The sequence below is a fragment of the Nilaparvata lugens genome, chromosome 4 (genome assembly GCF_014356525.2).
Source record: "Nilaparvata lugens isolate BPH chromosome 4, ASM1435652v1, whole genome shotgun sequence".
In the NCBI taxonomy this organism is placed as follows: Eukaryota; Metazoa; Arthropoda; class Insecta; order Hemiptera; family Delphacidae; genus Nilaparvata; species Nilaparvata lugens.
The window spans coordinates 23,344,938-23,366,655 of NC_052507.1; the positions used below are offsets into that span (position 1 = coordinate 23,344,938).

The 21,718-nt window shown below is 35.4% G+C and overlaps 1 protein-coding gene across 3 annotated transcripts in view; it reads right to left on the reverse strand.

The window, feature by feature from the left end:
• The window catches only part of LOC111047203 (basic-leucine zipper transcription factor A), a 50,445-nt gene extending 44,538 nt beyond the window's left edge, over positions 1–5,907 (reverse strand). The window contains exon 1 of one of the 3 annotated variants that reach the window (XM_039427129.1): positions 5,723–5,907. Coding sequence is in view for 1 of the 3 variants with exons in the window: in XM_022332895.2 (XP_022188587.2) it covers positions 5,723–5,740 (18 nt within the window). In the remaining 2 variants the exon portion in view is untranslated. The remainder of the gene's footprint in view (positions 1–5,722) is intronic. The other 2 variants (XM_039427131.1, XM_022332895.2) reach the window with 2 other exon arrangements.
• Positions 5,908–21,718: the final 15,811 nt, after the last annotated feature.

A 21,718-nucleotide genomic window follows, 5' to 3' on the forward strand; every position in this document is an offset into this window, starting at 1 on the left:
GTAAGTCAAAATTTAGATCAATGAATTGAAGCAAGACCTAAATGAAATGCAATCAACAAAAGGCCAAGTTCAATTTAATTCATACTTTCGAAAAACGCTTTAGAATCCATTTCAATCTGATTCCAACCAAGAGGGTGGGCTTCGATCATAGAGAAACAATAGAATAGAAATAATATTCTATCTTTATCTACTCTCTGGTTGGTACAATCCACGAACATCACAGATGGATATCAAAAGTATCAGAGATTGAATATAGACTAGAATGAAACGGGAGTTTTCCGATCGCACACAGGAACAGCAGACTTTCATTCAGCAAACCAAAACCCAAACAAAAGAAAGTGCACGACATACACACGACAAAAAGGAGCATCGCTTTTTTACGACACTCTTTCTCCATATCGACAGGAATCTGTCAGGAGATGCCGCAGCATCTTTCATCTCTATCTTTCCCGTTCTCACTAAATAAGGAGAGCACCGGTACACGGCGTTTGCCTGCCACTATCATCGTAATAGATCTATCACCGTAAAAGGAGGAGGATCAGGTGAGGGAGGAGGCAGAGATGCTTGAATGAATCCCGATAAGGCTTCCCCTTTCCCCTTTGCCGCACGCCTTATCGGGGGACCTCCACGCCAGCCAGCTATCACTTAACCGGCGTAATCCCTCGTGTCTCACGCTGTGACCTTGACATGGAGCCGTTCAATTTAAAAGGAAAACAATCGGGTCAAACACGAATGCCGGCTTATAGTGCAGAATGCAGTGCAATGCAATGCCACCAGCGCACATGGCCTCATCACATACACCGGCTATCTCACTATCAATTTCCACAAACAACACAATCAATCTCCGGGAAACACTCTTTATTCCGTTTTTCATATGAAGTTATTTGGGAAAGTGGCTTATGATTATAAAAGAATGTGATAAAATAACGTATTTTTGATGGGATGAACAATGAGAAAATTTGAAGCTAAAAGGTTTTCTTTTAATGAAGTTTCCATCTAGCAATTTTCTACCTCCCTACAATCAGTACCAAATTCAAGCCCAATTTCTATTTCCTTATTGGAATCGAGTGATTGATAAGTAATATCAATTTATATAGAATTCGGTTAAATATTCATACAAAATAAAAATGTTAAAATGTTCAGTTACATTGAACAAGATCCAAGAGAAGCTATTTACTATTAAGAGTGAGCTGCTTCTCGAGAAATATATTATCCTGCAAGTTGGAAATTGTCATCTCGTCCAGTTCCCTCCAACAATGAATTCCTGGCACTGGCTCTCCAGTCTCAATATAGATTACAAAGTTGTTCTCTAGCTCTCCTTGAATAAATAAACCCTGTACATCTTAATGGACTAAAATGATAAAAAATTGCAATTTGTAGCCAAGTAAATAGTAGCGGAGGGCGTATAAAATTCTAACCCGAAGTAGTATAATAGCAAAATGACTTGAGTTGGACAAATTAAATCTAATCTTGAAGAGAGTTAAGGCGTTGGCATCGGTAAATTTCCTTTTAAAAAGCAAGCCGCATTTCTGCCGGCCACTCACGTAGTGGCGAATTTGATGAGTGCAACAAGAACGGAGTACGAGAGAAAGAAAGTAATAATCTGAAAGATATAACGATGGGAGAGAGATAATGCAGGATCTGCTGGATGCACTCCGGTGTACGTATTTGTGCTATTCCGTTTTATTCATGCAAATGAGTGGCACTCGCTCTTTTTCCTACTGGAAAAACCTGGAGTCGTAAAACGAGAGGACATAAAAGACGACGATGACGATCAGGACTGAAGTCGAAGAGTGACAGAAGAGTGGAGAACGATGGCAACGGTGCAAGAGGAAACCAACTCCTAACGAACAGTCATAAGAAAACGAAAGAGATGTAATAAAAAGCCGAAGGAGAAGCAGAGGAATAATGACAGCTCTAGTAAAAAAAAAACGAGGGAAAGCTAAGTGAATAATTTTTTATTCAGCTTGCTAAGTAAAATAAACTTCCATGATGCAGTAATATATTTTGCATTACTGTTGGAAGCTTTCATGATTTTGACCGAGTTACGTATGTGGAGGTATTTTTTTGACTACCCAATCATGTTTTCTACACAAAGTGCTCTAAATGTAATACTGTTCACAGCAAGCCAAACATGACAAGCAGCAAGCAAGCTTTAATTAAAATTCATTTATTCATAGATATGTATTGTTTACAAAATAATAGTGTAACAAATAATATAATGAATATGCATCCTAGATCATTTAGAGAAATGAAGAAAATCTCTCACTGTTAAAAATGACCAATTTCGTAGATGGGCGAATAATAAGAAGGGCGGCAATATTCGATGACACGTTATTGATTTCAACGGACAACTCAGTAGCCTACTTTTAATGCAGGAGATAAGATTATAAATAACTGGTTACCAAAAGAAAAATGTTAGATTTAATCATAAAGTTATGATGAATATAAGCTTTTGACATTTTCTTCAAAATAAAATTACAAAGATTGTTGGGTCTTTTTCTTTTGAAGTTGGCGAAATCAATTATTGGAATTACCTAAATTGAGTGATCAATCAAGGAGTTCACAAATGCTACGGTTCTACTCTGTCATCATTCAGATTTCTTCCAAATAGGAAGCTATGCTTGATCAGCATACAGCTTCAATTATGAGATTCGAGAACAAATTCTACCAAGACAATTATTTTGAAAATAATTAATAGATAAATGTATGGTAGGTCAAGGATACAATATTTTCTAATTTGGAAAAGCTGACATTTCAAAAAACGTTTCGACTACTAAATGATAAATTTTCTCTGAACTACATTGTATATCGGTTCCACTTAACAAGAGCGTTGGGAGACCTGACTGATTCTCCATATTTTACTGGAATTTCAAATTATTTACAACCAAATACCGTAAACAAAATTCACCTGAATCGAGAATAATATTTGTAAGTACTGTCGAGTCATACGTAATGGGAATAACGCTTATTTTATAAGCTCCGAAATACATTCATATTCTTATTTACTGGGTTTATTATAATAGACCGATTATTCAGCTTAGTTATTCACAGAAATGTACATAAAAAGTAAACTACTTCCTAGGAAGTACGTGACCAGAAACGTAAACCGAACTTTTCATTCCATTATATGATGGTAAACCATAATTCGATATAGACCTACAAGAAAACCGAGAGACTTGTTTATTCTAACCAGTGAGTTTATCAATACGTAGAATGTATTGCATTCTGATTTTGATTTCACTAAATGTTTGGCCCTTCTTCCTATAAATTCCGGAAAACAAGCTCCGATAAGTGGTATTAATACAAGTGTTCAGTTTTTCATGTCTCATGAACTCAATAAAGTGTCGAAATCTTGTGTAATTATGAAGAGTTCAATACTCATCACCGTGTGTTATTCTCTATTCATCCTCTGTGTATTCTATTCTATTTATTCCCCGAGATTTTCCATTTCCTTCATTTGAATTTTCAAGATTGATTAGCAAGAACCTCTTATGAGTCAGTACAGTACTGGTGGAATATATAAATAGTGTATAGAAAACTATCGTGAGAAAACCCCAGTGCAATCAGAGAACGTTGTTAGATAGATAAAGTGTGGAGTGGCGAACCAATTGAGGATTGCAGGCCATTATTCATCTGCAGATCGGATAAAACGATTAGCGGTTAGATGCTGCACTGTTGGCGTGTGTGTGTGTGTGTGAGTGCCAGTTGGGAGATTTGTTACCAAGTAGTTAAGTTGAATGGACCACGTGCCATCCCATAATTCAGTGATGTGTACTCGTAACCATGGCAACTGAAAGACAGGCAGTTGACACTCATACGTCATCCCCACTCCAAACGTCGTTGCCTGCTTTGAAAAACTTTCTTTCCAAGTTTGGCCGTAGACGTCTTGTTGATAAGGCACACTTTGCCAAGCGCTAGGCGTGATAACGAGTGGTGGGGAGGACTGGCGAGGCGTGAGGGGGAACCGCGCAACAATTCAAAAGCTCTAGTCTTTCACGGACACGTGTAAAAACTACGATGACAGATCAGTGTACAAAAGAATACCTGTTGAAACTCCCTGCATTATTTCAGGACTCACATAACTAGTGAAATTCGCACTTTAATACAACAAGAACCACTTCATTGTTACATAATCTCCTATGTAGGATCCAATAATACTTCAAAACAGAATAGAATTATATAAACTAATCAATGACATTCTAAAAACATAATTTATTATGAGATCCTAAAAAGCTTTAGTAAACTGTCTTATGAAAATCAATCTTCAATTACTTAGTAGGTCTAAACTCTTCATTCAAAAAGCTTTAGTATACAGTCTTTTTAATATTATAATCAATTTTACTATTTATTATATCATTTTTTTCAGTGAATCTTCTTAAACGTTTCAATGATAATCATTATCAGACAAACATAATATTTTGTATGGAACTATTACGATATGGAAATAGTAATAGTAAATGTAATAGGAGCAGCAATCATGCTGGATTAACATTATTCTCAAGTCTTGAAATGTCTTGAAAATTTATTGACAATTTATTGAAGAGGTGTTGTGCATGAGCAATATTGATTAATGTCGTATCTGATCTAAGCTCATTTAAGGTTTGATCATTAATCAAATCAGAATAGTCTCTACCAAATTTGAAATATGTGAAAAAACTACGAGTATGACTTGATATCCAAGAAACTCATTTGAATAACAGTAAATTAATCCTTTCAGATTAATAAAAAATAGTTATCTTCACATAAAATTTTCACAAAATTAAAACATTGAAAAAAACTGGAGAGAGATCTGTGTATGAGAAGTATTACAAGATGTATAGGACAGGATTATTCTCACATGAGTAACCTAGTAACAGTAACTTTAAGTCAAGATCTATCTGACTGGACAATATGACAAGATAAAAATTGTAGATATGATTGCATCTTCAGGCACAAAAAACACATCAATTATACAAAATGGAATTTTTAACTGAAATTTTCGAATGCAATGGAAAAGCAAATAAATATATAGGTACAATGAAAATGTTCTTTCTGTTGATCATTGAAAGTGTCCAGTGCAGTAAGAAATTGTAGGTTGAAAAAATAATAAATCCAGTACCAAACAAAATAAGAGATTAGATTTATCACATTGGTTTGATTTTTTAAAATACAATTACTGAACTGATAATCAAGTAGTAAAAAAATTCCAATGTTATGATAGGACGTAAGAGTTTAAAGAATTATGTTACAATATATTATTATAGAGTACCTCTCGACAGTATTTAGTAAATTGGCTACAAAAGTATTATTCGTTTAAGAAATTTTTATCTTAAAATTTCATAATGCCAAAAAAGTTTAATTTAATGAATAGTTAAATGTAAGAGAGTATAATGCTAGTTGTCTGAGGAGAGAGAGAGAGAGTGACTGACTAATCTATTATCAAAATCAATGGTGATAATCCAAAGCAAGCTATTTTTCGTGGATTATATTGTGTATACTATTGCCATATAATGTTCAGATATAAAGGTATTATATTTCAACTGATATAAAATATAAATTAACAATGTTTATTGGAATGCAGAGAAGGAATGAATACACAGAATGTTGTGACGTTACAGGTTGGGAATGTTTCAAACTATCTTCAAGTCTGTGACAATGGCTGTAATTCAGTGACATGCATACACCAGTTGACATAACTATAGTTGATAAATAAGATATTTTTGTTGAATTTTGGACTCACCTGAGTATCACTCCACATTTCGTTCAAACAGATACAGATCGCATGTCCCACATAGCGTTTGACTCATGTCGACAGCACAAAACACGGAACACAACTAAATGAGTTTCTCCTAGAGTCCGCTTGCATCGCCACTTTTCTCCCGTCCTGGCCCTCCAACACTGCTGCCAACCCTACAGCTCAAAAGCACTAAGCGCTTGACATTTGCTTCGTTCTATTCTGTTCTCTTCGTTTTGGTTTCCATCGCAATCACTCGTAAACTGACACGCATACTAGGCGCAACGTGAGCAATGATAACAGACTGAGGCAACCGGCAGCCAGTTGACTGATAACAGCCTAGCACAAAAAACCGGGAAATTTCAATTGATTTCCAAGTCTGTTTCAAACTCAGAAAGACTTGTGTTTCTCCGCACCTATGATAAAACAAGACAAAAATAAAATTATAAAGATGAAATATAATTTTTGCTCAATAATACAACCTCATGAGTTCCAATAAAAACTCTTGATGAAATACTCTTTAATCATCACAACCCAAATGAAACAAAGCTTTTTGATCAATAATACCGTATCGAAGGAAAATACTTGGTAGAAGAGGATAAAAATAGACAAAACTTTATGTGCAATCTTCAATAATTATTATAGGATTGGCTACTAATTACAATTACCAACATACAAAGTTTATTTTGATTAGTTATAATAATTTATTTGAATTGATGCACAGTATAATAGAATACATTCATTGAAATGATCAGCTCGTTTGAAGAGTTCACTATCATAAAACATCTTACAAAGCCTGCATGTAAAATGTACGTTCAACTCAATTTTTCAAAGTTGTAATAGTATGATTAAAATTTATCTTTTTTTCATCAAAATCAAAATACGAGTAATTAAATTCATGCACCTCTTCTTAGAAGCTTTCATTCAACTTTTTTCAAATATAATATGTTCATCTACGAATCATCTTGATTTTTTTCTTTTATTCATCCTGTAATATCAAGTTAACTTTCGATCCATTTGATAGTTTCTTTTTAAAATTAATGCTTGTTAATCGATGATAACATGATTGTCATTGTCAATAATTTAGTTTTCGACAATGACTATATCCAGGCAATTTTTGGCTGGAAAACTTATTCTTCGAAAATTATCAGTTTTAATCATCTACTTTTCAGCATGTTATCTGCATTGTAGAGAGAGCTCCTATTCAATTCCATGATTACCACTTTTTTATACTTTATTTTTTGTTGCTCTTTCATTTCTTTTCACGCATTCTTCTCCGGGAATACACTACCTCCCAATTCTAAAAGAATTTGGAGACTCAATATAGTTGAACAGTTGAATGATCAATGATATTTTCAACGATGAATACGGAGAGCGTGAGAGTTGGTTTTGAGAGCGTTTGCTTCTCCACTGGTCTGGCTCTGGCTGTATTTATAAAATATCCGTAGATACCAACCTGAGCTGTTTCAGGCAGTTTCTAGTGCAGTTGTTGGACCGGTTCAGTGTAATAGTGGCTAGGTTGGCAATGCCGACCTCGTTGCCGCTTTGAAACAAGGATAACCGACTCGAGACGCTATTGGCCAGACTGTTTAAAACATTTATTTTTTGCTACGCTCGGCTATTTCCGCCGCAGTTCGGCTGGCGCTGGCGGAGTGGCGGAGCTGTATGACCCCTAGCTCGGCTCTGTGACGAAATTGTCATGACGTTATAGGGCGTCAACGGGCGCTGGCTGCACTGGCTAAAGCCCAAGACTATGTTTATTCCCCCTTCTTCTCTGTTTAGTACTCCAGGTCCCCTCACCCCGCGCTGCGGCTGACGAGTTTGGCGCACGCGAGCTCACCAGCACCAGCAAGTGTTCACTCCAACTCCAACTCTCTATGCTTTGTCTCTATGACAACCTCCTAATGGAATCAAACTACGCCTACGAATTCTGTGTAAAAGCAGGCGCAATACAGACGACTGACGCGCCACTTCTTGACGCTAAAAATCGTTTTATGCTGCAAAAACTCATATCTCGACCGTTCGTCGTACGAAAAGCACTCAGGCTCCCGGTCACCAAACAGCATAACCAGTATACAGCATAAGTTCCATCCAAATTTGTTCAATTTGTGTGCTAGCGCAGTAGCGCAGCTCCACAATCAGAGAGACCTCGTTACAGCCCACAATCATATCGATCGATCGACATGAGCTGACTCAGAATAAACTCACTGCACATAAATGTACTCTATTTATCTACAATATTTCCATTTCTCCTCTCAAATTAACCAAAATGAGTTTTCTCATCTACAATGCACTTATATCTTCCGAAACTTCCAATCTTCAAAGTGAGCCCATTCAAATGGTGCGCCACAATCACCCCATCCTCCTTTGAAAACACCGCCACCGCATATAAAATTCAACAGCCACCCAACCACCCGTCCTCCCAATTAGATTACAATGGGGCTCCTCGTTTGATGCCGACGGGGACATTCGGCTAGTGCTTTGCTTCAAGTTGGCACCACTGCCTACTAACAGTACTTGCGTATGGAAGGAAAGGCGAAATCCTTCAATCCGTACGATAACATCGTACGTACACGTCAGTCAGAGGTTGAGGTTGAGGTTGGGCCTCCCAACTCTTGATCAAGACGCTAGACTTGCTTGGGTACAAATCACCCCTGTTTGAGTAGATCTCAAACAGTTTAATCTCACTGCGCTAATAATGTGATGACATGTCATAACGAGATTACTGAAATTATCTCAAATTTAAAAAATCAATAAACAAAGCTTCTTTTCTACAAAAAAAAGAACAATAAACATTCAAAATCTGATAAATAATCAGGAATTCTCCCATTGCTTTCTTGTAGTTTTGGTAAAGCAAACTTCGAGTTTGGAGAACAAATATATAAATTAAATTGCTAATATGGGGGTTAATAATTTATAGCAAGCAAGTATTAATGAATAAGCTATGATGGAAAGAAATGAAAGAAAGAAAAGATAATACTGTAGTTCTCATGAAAAACATTTATTTTGAAGCACAGGTTGAATAAAATGAATATGGAACAAATCATAAAATCACATTTAGCATTATATATTCATTTATATAAAATTTGAGAATTTAAATCAATGACAAGTCTTAATAAGATATAAGCTCACGGAACTATAGCTTTGCCTGTGTGAGAGGCGCTGGAATTATTTTTTAGTATTGCCTTTGGACAAAAAATACTTGTACTATTTAATTTACTTTGTTATATTCAGCTATATTGGTTGCTATTAGAGAGAATTTTTAAATCATAAATCTAATATCAAATTCACTATCTAGGATTCTCCTTGTAATGTAACTATTTATCTGTTCTAACTTCTAAAAGAAACAGGAAACTCACACTAATGTAATGAGATTGAAAAGTTTGCATTGACAAAATGCCCGGTAGCTCCCGCAACCTGGTGGGGAAATAATGAACTACGCCACTGAGCTGGGCTGCATACATCAAATCAGACGTAAACAACGTCATACGGCAAAATCAAATTGTTTCCCAAACTTCTCACCAGTGCGAAAAGTTTTTCTCAAGATCCTTACTGATTTCACAAGTAGTAATCGATGATAGAATAGGAATTTTATAATGATATAAATGAGAGAAAAGAATCGAATTTTGTTAGAGAACGTAGTATTGATTGGATAGTCTGACGCTTTTAACCCAATTTCTAAAATAATATCAGTGACGCAGTTACATTAGCAGTGAGGTAAATTATTGAAAGATTGATTGATGGTACACAATCACAGCTTCTCATTCTCAATAATTCAATTTAGAAACTGCCTGAATTAAATTGTGGTATTTCATTTCATGGAAATAATGATCGAGTATTAGCCTACACTGTAATACCTATTGTATTGGGATTATATATTTTTCACAGTATTTTTTTTTCATTTCGGAATTGATTTAAAATACATTTCATATTATAAACTCTTTTCTTAAATTTAATTTTCATCCAATTAATTTAATAATTAACTTTGCATTACGGATTACGGTATGGCAGACCATTAAGTTAATGAAAGAGCAGAGATGGCGGAGGAAAACTGTCACTTTTGTTGTAATAATAAGAGTTGCATAAAAATGTATCATTCCAATTCCAATCATTGTATCACTTTTAAATTGCCTTATGATTGTTTTTCATTCAATCTAGTGATTAATATAGTATATAACTTGAGCCTACTGCATAGTAAAATAATTCCCTCTCAATAGCTGACATGAAATGGTCATCAAGAATAATTTTAAAAATCTATTGATGTTTATGTCCATCATACAGAGTATATTATTCAAGTTTTGATACAAATATTGTTGTTTTATCATTTTTCCATCTTATCGAGTTGCCTAATTTTATTTATTTGCTTTGTTTATTCATTCCGTCACATTCATATTCTTTTGGGACGAAATTATGGAGATACAGTACCTAACTACTAGAAGAATACCAGAACATATTGACTAGAATTAACTAGACTATTATAGATATTCAAATCCTAGGTATTGAAATAAGTGTTACAAAAGTATAACAGGAGTTGTAACATGTAACATGTTCTATTGCTTAAACTTAATTTGAAATACTACTTTTTCAATAAGAATTATTAATCATCTTCAAAATCTCCCAAGAATTTGGAAACTGAGCGTTCGAAAACTCATTTCATACATATGATTAATAAACATTTATTAACATAAACAGCAAGTTTAGCAGTGACAAGTCATTACTAATTTATTAAATCAAAACACAATTCAAATACCTTACAGAAAAAGGTTTAATCTGTTTTCACCTTTAATACACATTGATGTTTCTATAGAGTTTATTGACGATGGGGAATTATGAGTTCTTAATCAAGTATTTTTGTTTGTCTGTATGAATTTTGCCTGAATATTTTTGTCTGTATAGTTGACAGCCAGGTTGGTCTAATGGTAAGGAGCGTTACAAGCTTCGGTCTGCTAGCACGGCCTGGTTCGTGGGTTCGAATCCCGCCGATGGCGTGGACGTTTGATCATCTCATCAATTCCTCAACACACTTTCCATTACTCACGCAAAAGCAAACAGCTCATGTTGGCATCATCCGCAATAAAAAAATTACTCCCTTGTTACATGACTTCCAATACCTATAAATCATAAAAATATTTTGAAGTGTTCCAATAAAATTGTAGTACCTAATTGAGGTAACTTCAAGAATCGACAAAAATGATGTGTATCAAAACGTTATGCAATTGCTAGTAATTATTTTTTCAAAAAGTAACAATATTAGGCTACTTTTAACTCATGAAAACTACAATTATCTCGAATTTCTTTACCAATCACTGAATTCAATTATTCTGATTCTAATATCCATGTTTTTTACTTGATGTTACTGACTACATTCATTGTATGTTGCAAAGCCGATAATATCATAGAAGGTACTAATCTTTTATTTCCTCCATGTTACTATACTTGAATTAATGAAACTTGTGTATTGGAACAGCTGAAGAAGGCTTAGTATATTGTGCTGTTTCAATACATAACAGTTTCATTAGTTTATTTTAAATATCGGGGCACCGAGTTTCGCTCGGTATTTATTGATAAACAGAACACAATTCTTTAAAATGATTGGGGAACAACAAACAGGCACAGCCCAAAACTGTTTCTTCCCCGGATTTTTATTTATATACTATGAATAATCAAAAAATTAGGTTATGTTCCATACACTTTAATTCAGGTCCAATTTTTAGTCCAAGCATTATTTGAAAACAGAAAAATTCTAGATTGTTTACAGACCAAACTGAATAACAAAATAACACTCACTAATCACTTAAAACTGTAAAATAATGATTAACTTTGAAAATTCGCGAAAATATGTTTTTATTTTGAATATGATTATTATTTTTCATTAATTATGGATAATTTGACATTTCAAACCCTTAAGGTTTCTTCATATTTTAGGTCGTGTTTATATTTTACAGCTGGCTACACGTCAGCTTATGAATTAATTTCGGGGATGAGATATTTTGATTTTCCACAGACGCACTCGCTCACTCACTTCCGTTATTCACAGACGATGAAAGTCGCAGCTCTTTTTCCAAGGATGAATTATTCTTTTAATGTCGTTCAGCGAGTTTTCCTAGGGATGAGACCTAGTGCAATCGAATTTTTATATCATAAACCTACTATTTTCCAAATTTCGTGAGAATCGTTAGAGCCGTTTTCGAGATCCGGTGAAATACAAACCTATAAACAGAAATCGCTCGTTTAATAGTATAGGATAAGGAGAAGCTCGAGCTTGTAGCCTACTTTTGGGGGAGTAGTTTATGATGTTTTATTTTGTAAAATAATGTACATTTTTATAGTTTATTGATTTATGAGGAATAAAGAAAGTTCAAGTTAGAATGTGAGTGAGACATCCAACTTCAAAAAAAGAGATGGCAAATACTCAATCTCTATAGAGAGATTCACTATTTCACTTCAAAATATCAGCAATTATTCAGCATTGATGTTATTTGTAAGGAATGCTGAAGGTTAAAAGTGGTATCTCAATATACCATTGAAAAATGTCAATTGTATTGTATACCTTAACCTCATAAGTCAATATTATTATTATGTACATTGTACAAAATCATAAAATTAGACAGTTTACAAAATTAACTGTGGAAATGGAGAGGGATCAGTCACAATATCGATTCGCCTACATGGAAAATAATTGTTCTCAAAAATCGTGTGAGTCAAGTTAAAGTCCTCTGCTCTTATACTCACAACTTACGCATACAAGATGCCTATAGAAGATGCCTATACAAGATGCCATACAAGATACCTATACAAGATGCCTAGCTAATACAACAGTAGACTGGTTTCATACGTAACTCGCAACCATTGAAATATGGATTGTACTATTCGTCCCTTCAGACGTTTCAACTTGTGTCCGGAATAAAACGACTTGAGGAGATAACGACTTGAGGTATGAATAATATTGTAGACTAAATTCTTTACTTGGAGGTGACAAAACTCCAAAAACTTTTTTATAAATGGGAAATTGGAAGTGATGCTCCAAGATTCCAAAAAGACAGTACCCTCCAAAATATACACATGATTGAATACTCGCAAGTCAACGATCTAAATCGCTTTCTTAGCAATAACTTCTGACATCAACAAACCGTTGATACAATATTATTTTTCTAATTTCACAGGAATCTGTAGGTTTAATTGGGAAGAGCTCAGAATGAAAGATCGTTGTCAAGAGAGCTGAAGCTAATAAGTTACAATTGTTGTTGAATAAAAAGCAATAAAAGTTTGTAAAAAGTGCTAACTACTGTATTAAGCTACTAAATGGAAAGTACGTTTATCTGTCTAGCTGAATCATCCAGAAATAAGACCTCGCTTCGCTCGCCTGAATTTTTATTATTTGAGCTTGCATTCTCCCGTCAAATTATAGTCAATATAGAGTTTCACACTCGATTCAATTGCCGGTTAATTTTAACTATAATTGAATATCTTTCAGATTGAATAAAAACATCACTTACCACGTATCAGACGAAATTTCTTGACCCCACCTAAATATCTCTGTATCAAATTTGAACATTATCTGCTCATCGGATCTCAAAAAAGCTTAAAATACTTGAAAACGCAGATTTTGGACTTATGAATTTTTTCCGTTCTTAGTGCTTTTATTTTTTCAAATCCGTTGTTGGTGCGCCTCTAGAGTGCCAACTGATCACGCCTGCCAGATTCAGTATTTGGCCCACTAGACTTTGAGTTTTGTTGATGGAGTGAGTGAGTGAATGAATCAATGCCATTTTATTTCGCTTTTATATAATATAGATAAACATAATTTGAAGTGATGCCTTTTGCTGATATCAGCAATTGGAATCCCTTTATTTTTCATAAAGCAGGTATTCGATTCCATGAAGTTTTCTGTGGCACCTTGTTGTAAAAGGCACGTTATTAAGCTTAAAAAATGCTTCAATTCCATTTTTGATTCTTCTTCATGTAGATTGATGAAGACTGAAGTCATGAAGTCCATTGGTCTGTGACAGTTATACTTCATAATGAACTGCCCCACTATGTATATGTAATATTTATTATGTTATATTCTGATGTTTGTTGGGAGATGTCCATGTCCTCATACTTTTAGCTATAGAAATCGATTTTGTACGAACCGATACGTTCATGGATGTGGCAGTGTTCTTGATGATTCAATGAACATAATATTCTAAATGTAGCGGAAAGAGAATTTTGATCAAAAATCCAATATACTAACAAGAGACCCATTCATAATGAGGTTTACATATAAATGTCAGTGAGTTTACGGTGAATAGAGGCTAATAAATATATTCTCCTCACTTGTTTTGGTTGAAATAAGGTAATTCATAAAATTAATCAGCGTTCGCTCTGCGAGATATGTAATACACGTTGATTAGGCCTCAGGGCTCTTTCAACTAACTCATGTTGCTATTTGTTACTGACCATGCATATCGATACGCTCCATTGTTCAGTTATCTACCAATTTGTTAACATATTATCAATTTCAATGACAAGATAATAATGAGCACGATTATACAAACATTTCCTCAAATATCCACGATGTATTTGGTACACTGTTCATTCATGTTGCATATCATCAACAATCTTTCATATACTTTTAGAAATACTGTATTTCCAGTTTCATAGATGAATGGACAGGGCTTTCACAATTTATTCAATTCAGTTCTCACGTTGTAATTCAAGGAAAAGTTTTGTTTATCTATGATTCAGCCATTCAGTTTTCATATCACACCATTGGTTTAGGTTAAGGTGATGATTGATGTAGTTGAAATAACTTTCTGATATCCAATCACAGCTTCGATTGCGGATGACCACATAAGCTTATATACACTATTAAATCTTATGAACTAGTAGTTCTGTGAACAGTAGACCTCACGCAGTATTCTCATCCACAAGTACGATGTCACCTGCTCTAGTTGATTCAGTTGAATCACAATTCACATTTGAATCATAATTTACTCTTGAAAACTGTTATTTGTTTTCTCCAAGATCAAAAACTCACTTTTGTTAATAAACTCAGTTCACGTTTGAATTTGTATCCCATATATGATGATTTATCCACCATCATCACCGAGGGATTCAAACGCACGAATCAGCAGTCGCAGTGCTTGCTGATTGAAGTTCGTAAAGCTGCTGACTACTGGACCAACCTGGCTGGCTAAATTTCAATGACATTCCATGATTTTTTGAATGAGTGAAGTGATAGGCTATTGATGTAGTGAATATTGTACTGAATCCACTACACACTGCATGGACAATTTTCATTGACTAATGCAGAGTTATAGTTATGGGTTTGGGTAAGATAAACCTTTTCAATGACTAGTTATAGTTTTGGGTTTGGGACAAGATAAATCACTATAAACGTAATGTTAAATTGTTTTGAAGATCCATTTTCCTTTTTCCACTTTTCTGTATTGGTTTATGCTGTACTTTTGACACATAATCTTCCTGGCATTATTGTTGTAAATGTGCTTTTGTAATTAACACTTTATTCATTAAAAGTTTACATTGAACAAGATAAAAATAAAAATACATCATCTTAGATGTCTCACCTCTCTCTTGTGTTATGTCGAGTGAGTGAACATGTGTTAGTTCGGCTCCGCATCCAAATACATATTTCGTAGGGATATACAGTTCAATTCACTACAAATTATACGTAAAGTTATTCAGTTTTTCGAGCTTCATCTAATTGTAAAATTATCTTTTCAATCACCTCACTCTCTTTTTATTTATTATCAAAAAACGATCATAGTTCTCCAGAATACCTGTTCGCCTGTGATCCACCTAACGGTACATCATGGTCAGGCCTAGAGGCACGCCGAAAAATGGGGTCAAGGCTCCGAAGCCAGGGCCTTCACCTGCTATTTCTGAACCCTCATTGTCTGAGGAGGCCGTTCAAAATGCTGTCACAATGGCAATGAAGAACATTTTCAAAGAAGTCCAGGCGCTGAAAGCTGAGAATCAACGGCTGAATGAAAAAATTCGGGAGCTCGAGGTGAATTGTCACCTTAAAGTCGACGATCTGGAGCAATATGGTCGCCGACACTCCATTCCTATATTTTGGCATTCCAGAAAGCGACAAAGAAGATACAGACCTGCTGGCACTTGATGTCTTCAACAAAAAGCTCAACTTGCCCGTTACTCTGGCCGATGTCAACCGATCGCATCGAGTAGGAAGGCGTCAATCACCTCAACAAGGGCAAGCAAAGCCCAAGGACCGCCCTATCATCGTTCGAATCTGCAGTTACCGGACCAGGAAGATGATCTTCGACGCTAAGAGGAAGCTGAAGGGTTCCAGTGTCACAATTCGCGAGGATCTGACTACGGAGCGTAGCGTCTCGAAGATCCTCAACGCTGCGGCCGACCGTCATGGGCATAGGAATGTGTGGCCATCTGACGGGAGGATCAAGATCTCTATCGGCGAGGGAGGATCCAAGAGGGTCCACACAGTCGAGAGGATGACCGACCTCCGAAATCTAAAGGTAAATTGAATCATTCCAGCATGTGATGACTAAGGTGCCCTTCACTAAAATAATAGGAGAATCGTATTAATGAATTTCACAGTAACTTAGATATATACCTCAACATTTTTTATGAGCTGGCTCTCTGTTCTATAATTGAATCTTTCCACTGTTATTTATGATTGTATATACAGCAATTATTTCAAATTAAGGAAATCCACATTTGTTTAATTATTTATCTTGATATTAATTCTCAAAATTACGTTCTATGAATCAACTGCTATACTCCAGAGGGGACTAAGAAAACTATTATGTCTATTCTTAGTTATTACATCTCTTACCAAAATTGGATCCAAAATAATAAATTTCCGAAATGCTGAATTTCAAATAAATTGGATAATCAACATAATATGTTATAGGTGATAGGTTATAGGTTGTATTCTCTTCTATAATCAGGTGTACATAATGATATCATCTACTATTGTCACAGCTCGAACAATAGAACCCATGTGTAAAGAATCATTATTAGAACATAAGGGTAGGTAGTCTGTTCATATGCTTATATAGAGGCTGTGTTTCATTTAACGTTATCTCAGACATTCATGACTAAAATATTACAGTACTCAATTTGCTACTTTTATCGTTATTAAAACTCCCAATAGTTCATTATACTTCTAATACTATATAATATTTCTCATAATTCACCATTCAATCCTATTTAAAATTGAATGAAAAAGACTAAGAAATTGTCAAAAACCACTGATTTATTGATAATTAGAAAGACCGGTTTCGGTCTAAAAGAATTTATCAGAGATTGACAATGGTGTAATAACCGAAACCGGTCTTTCTAATTATCAATAAATCAGTGGTTTTTGACAATTTCTTAGTCTTTTTCATTCAATATGAATAATTACCACAATATCAACTTCTCAACTACACAAAAAGCTATTTAAAATTCATCTAAAATAATCTAGCACTTTCTCAATCATCACCTCTACTTTTTTTCTTTCTCATTTCTCTTCTTAATCTTATAGTTATTATGATTGGGTGAGACACTTTGATCAACTGCTGAATCCTACCATCGTAGCTGATAGAGTTTTATATGCTGTGTCATATGTCAAGGATAGAATTCTGGACTCACCAATCGTTCTACAGGATCTGGACAATGCTCTTAGGAAAGTCAAAGAGAACAAAGTACCAGGTGAAGACAGAATCACCTAGGAGTTTTTCAAGCATGCGCCAGCTGCCTTCTTAGAGAAATTGGTGGTAATTTTCAATGGCCTATATGACTCTTCCAGGATCCCAGAAACAATTATATATCCTATATTTAAAAAAGGGGACAGAAATGAAACAAAAAATTACAGAGGAATATCGTTTGGCAACACCATAGGAAAGCTTTTTACTGGGATGCTGCTCGACAAGATGGAGAGGTGGACTATGCACCACAGAATTTTACAGGAGTTTCAGGCCGAGTTCAGGAAGTTGTATTCCACGATCGATAATATATTCAACTTGATGAGCATTGTCAACATCAAGCTGCATGAGAAGCGGAAAAAAGTATATGCATTCTTTGTGGACTTTTCTGCTGCATTCGATAGGACCGATAGACAAGCATGGTTTTATAAACTTTCTGGAATTGCTAAATGCGTTGGAAAACTTGTATAATGGAACAACAGCTGGAGTTTGGGGACAAGAAGGGCTTTCAGAAAAGTTTGAAACTCACACAGGAATAAGGCAGGGTTGCCTATTGAGCCCCTTGTTGTTCTCATTGTTCATCAACGATCTGGAGGATTAAATGGAGGGAGGAGTCAGCATTGGTGGCGTGTGCATCCAGCTTTTAGCATATGCTGATGATATAGTCCTGCTCGCACCAGATAGGTTGATGCTGAGGAAGATGATAGCGAACCTGGAAATGTATTGTGAACGGTGGAACCTTCAGGTGAACCTTGAAAAATCTAAAATAATAATTTTCTGAAGGGGGGGTAAAACTAGCAAACATGATGTCTGGCGATATAAAAAAGAACCAATTGAAGTGGTTAAAAGCTATAAGTATCTGGGAATGAACTTGACGTCACAACTTTCATAGACAGAACATTTTAAAGAGAAATCCTCCTCGGGAAAGATGGCACTAAATATGTTCAATGGTTTGCTAGCAGAAAAAAATATACCCTTCAAATCCAAATTCAGGCTCTTTAAGGCAGTTTCGAGATCGGTTGTATGCTACGGAGCACAGATTTGGGGGGGAAGAATGATTGAAGAGGTGGAAAAAGTGCAGCGTTTCTTCCTCAAGAAAGTGTTCAACCTACCTATGTGGACTCCAAACTACTGTCTCTATCTTGAGACCCAGGTGGTTCCACTGCTTGTCCATACATTGAAGCTTCATATCAAGTTCTTGCAGAGGAGTATGAAGCTGCCTGCCCACAGATATCCTCGTGTTTTATTGGAGAAGATCATTGAGAAGAAACTGTTCATATACAACGACTGGTTGAGTCTACAGGATATGTATGGAGTCTCTGCATCGGATCTGATCACATGTCATGTACCATCAGTGCTGGCCAGAGTGGCGGATGAACTTCAGTCAGGATTTAGGAGAAGACTGCAGGAAAGTAGGAGATGTTCATTGTACCCAGAATTGGCACCCTTCACAGACTACGTCCATGAGCTGACCGACTTCACTCTTATTGAATGGTTTATGAAGGCAAGGACGGTGTTAGTCCAACTCAATAAATATTCTCACAGCCAGGCGGTGAAGCTTTGCTCTCTGTGTAGCCTAAAAGAGGAAGAGGATTCATTTCATCGCCAGGTGTCTGGTTCTGGCGGAGATACGACGTCAACACTTTGGGAAGTTTGGTCCCACAATTGTGGGAAGGTACTGTAGGGATGCATGGAAGTACAGATACTTCATGATTCAGGAGTTCAATTATTGAACTGATTCAAAAACTCTGAACTGAATTGAATTTCTGATTACATTATGGTGGTCAAATAAAGTATTTATCAACTCCCCCAGATGGCGATATGCCATGGGGAATAAGCCAACATTTTGTCTGTACCTGTTTATTTAATGTAATGAATATTATTATTGTTAATATTTATATTGTTTAATATTGTTAATAATTACTATCTAATGTTTATTACGCATGCAATTGTTCAATGAAGGCCTTTATTTATTTTTTTTATTTTATCTTAGTTATTATGATTACTAGAATATTGTTGTAATTATTACATTTATTATAACTGTTGGGATTGTTGTGATTGTTGCAAAGATGATTATTATTCTTTTCTATTCTTCTTCGTCGTCTTCTTTTTCTTTTTCTTTTTCTTCTTCTTCTTCTTCTTTTTCTTCTTCCTCTTCTTCTTCTCCTCTTTCTTTTTCTTTTTTTCTTCTTCCCTTGATTAATTCAAGATCACAATAATGATGTTTTATTTCTTATCTATAGTTTAGTTTCATAAGTTCTTCTCAATTATCCACATTACTTCTTTCTCTTCTCTTCTTCCCTCTTATTATCATTATTTTCCCTGTGATTTTTCCACTAGCTATCCAGCATGTTCAAATGTTTATTTCTCTTTCCACCTTTTCTCTTTCTATCTTCTTCTTTCTTATATTTGATATTTGATTCTTTCACACAGTAAATCATACTATTCCTCTTCCATTTTATGGAAATATTATTCATTATCAGTTGTATAATGTATCTTTTCTCAAGTGATAACTTTCTTCAAAGATTTTTCGTTTTTCTGCTGGCTTTTTCTTCTCTTTTGCAGTTTTTACTGGATTCCATTTCACTCTATCTTCACCTTGGACACGATCTTCCATAACTGGACTCCATCTCTCTCTATCTCCACTTGGACTCGATCTTCCACCACTGGATTCCATCTCTCTCTGTCTCCACTTGGTCTCGATCTTCCACTACTGGATTCCTTCTCGCACAATCTTCACTTTGACTTGATCTTCCCCTACTGGATTCCTTCTCGCTCTACCTCCACTTGGACTCGATCTTCCACTACTGGATTCCTTCTCGATCTATCTCCACTTGGACTAGATCTTCCACTACCTAGATCAGTTCTTCCTCAATCTTCATCTTATTCACCATTCGGATTATTCACCACTGGAACTCCACAGATCAAATCTACATCTTATTGTGTTTAGTGAATTTTAGAACTAGTGTTTTCAAATAGTGAAGGGAGCCGAACTTTCAAGGCATACAGAATGCACTCGAATCAAGAGATTCGACTTTTCATTTATGTTAAGTTTTATCATTTTCATCCCCATTTTCCCCGTCATGTGTCGTTCTGAGGTCGGTTCAAGGTTGGTCTGCTACTTCCATGATGCCTCTCACTGACACGTCAGCTTGCTCGCCCTCAAGTAGGTATGCTTATTTCAATAATAGTAATAATGATGCAGGTTCGTTTCTATCAAATGAGCTCCACTCTTTCAAAAAAACTTTTCAAGGCTGCTCACCTTAACGTCCAATCCTCAGCTGTCACATTGATGAACTCAGAGCAATCTTCTGTTTTCAGAACATCATAATTCCAATATAATTGGAATTTCCGAATCATTCTTAAAGCCTAGTATTCCATCAAATCTTGTTGCATTACCTGGATATAATCTCTTTCGAAAAAATAAATTAAATAAAGCTTGTGGGTGTGTAGCAGTTTATGTGAAAGATGGTATCAAAACAAAAGTTTCAATAACATCTAAACAGGAGTATTGTTCCAGACCAGATTTCATGCTACTTGAATTATCCTTATCCAGTTCTGATAAACTACTCGCCCACCAAAAATAGGTCATTTTACAGATTTCGAAAATGCCTTGCTTTCTCTTATGCCTTGTTATGAACGTATACTAGTTATGGGGGATATGAACACCGACTTGAACATGACAAATCGTAACTTTGACTACTTTCAACTGACTACAATTTTCCAATGCCTAAACATGATTATTTTACCTCTTGAATCAACTCATCATACTAATGAATCAGACACATTCATTGACCTTCTCATTGTTAGTGATCCCAAAGAGGTTGCTCAAACAGGTCAAATCCCAGCCCCAGCTATTTCTAGACACGATTTGATCTACTGTTTACTTTCCAATAAGATACCTGAGCCAGAACAGAAAATTATCACTTATAGAGACTTAAAAAACTTTGATGAAGCCGCCTTCCTAAATGATGTGGCTCAGACTCCATGGCATCAAATTGAAGCATTACCCTCAGTTGATGACATGGTCAAGATTTTCGAGAATTGGACTTTGACTCTGTATGACAAACATGCACCTTATGTGACAAGGAGGATTAATATAAAACACCAAGTACCGTGGATGACTGAAGACACACTTAAGATGATGGGACGTAGAGACAAAGAAATAGAGCCTTAGAAATAGAGTCAAACAGGAATTACGGAACTCAAAGATTAGGTACTTGGATTCGTTCATGACAAACAATAGACAAGACTCTAAATCACTTTGGCAGGGAATAGAAGAATTCGGGCTTGGCAAACAGAAATCAAATCCCCAAATTGATTTACCATT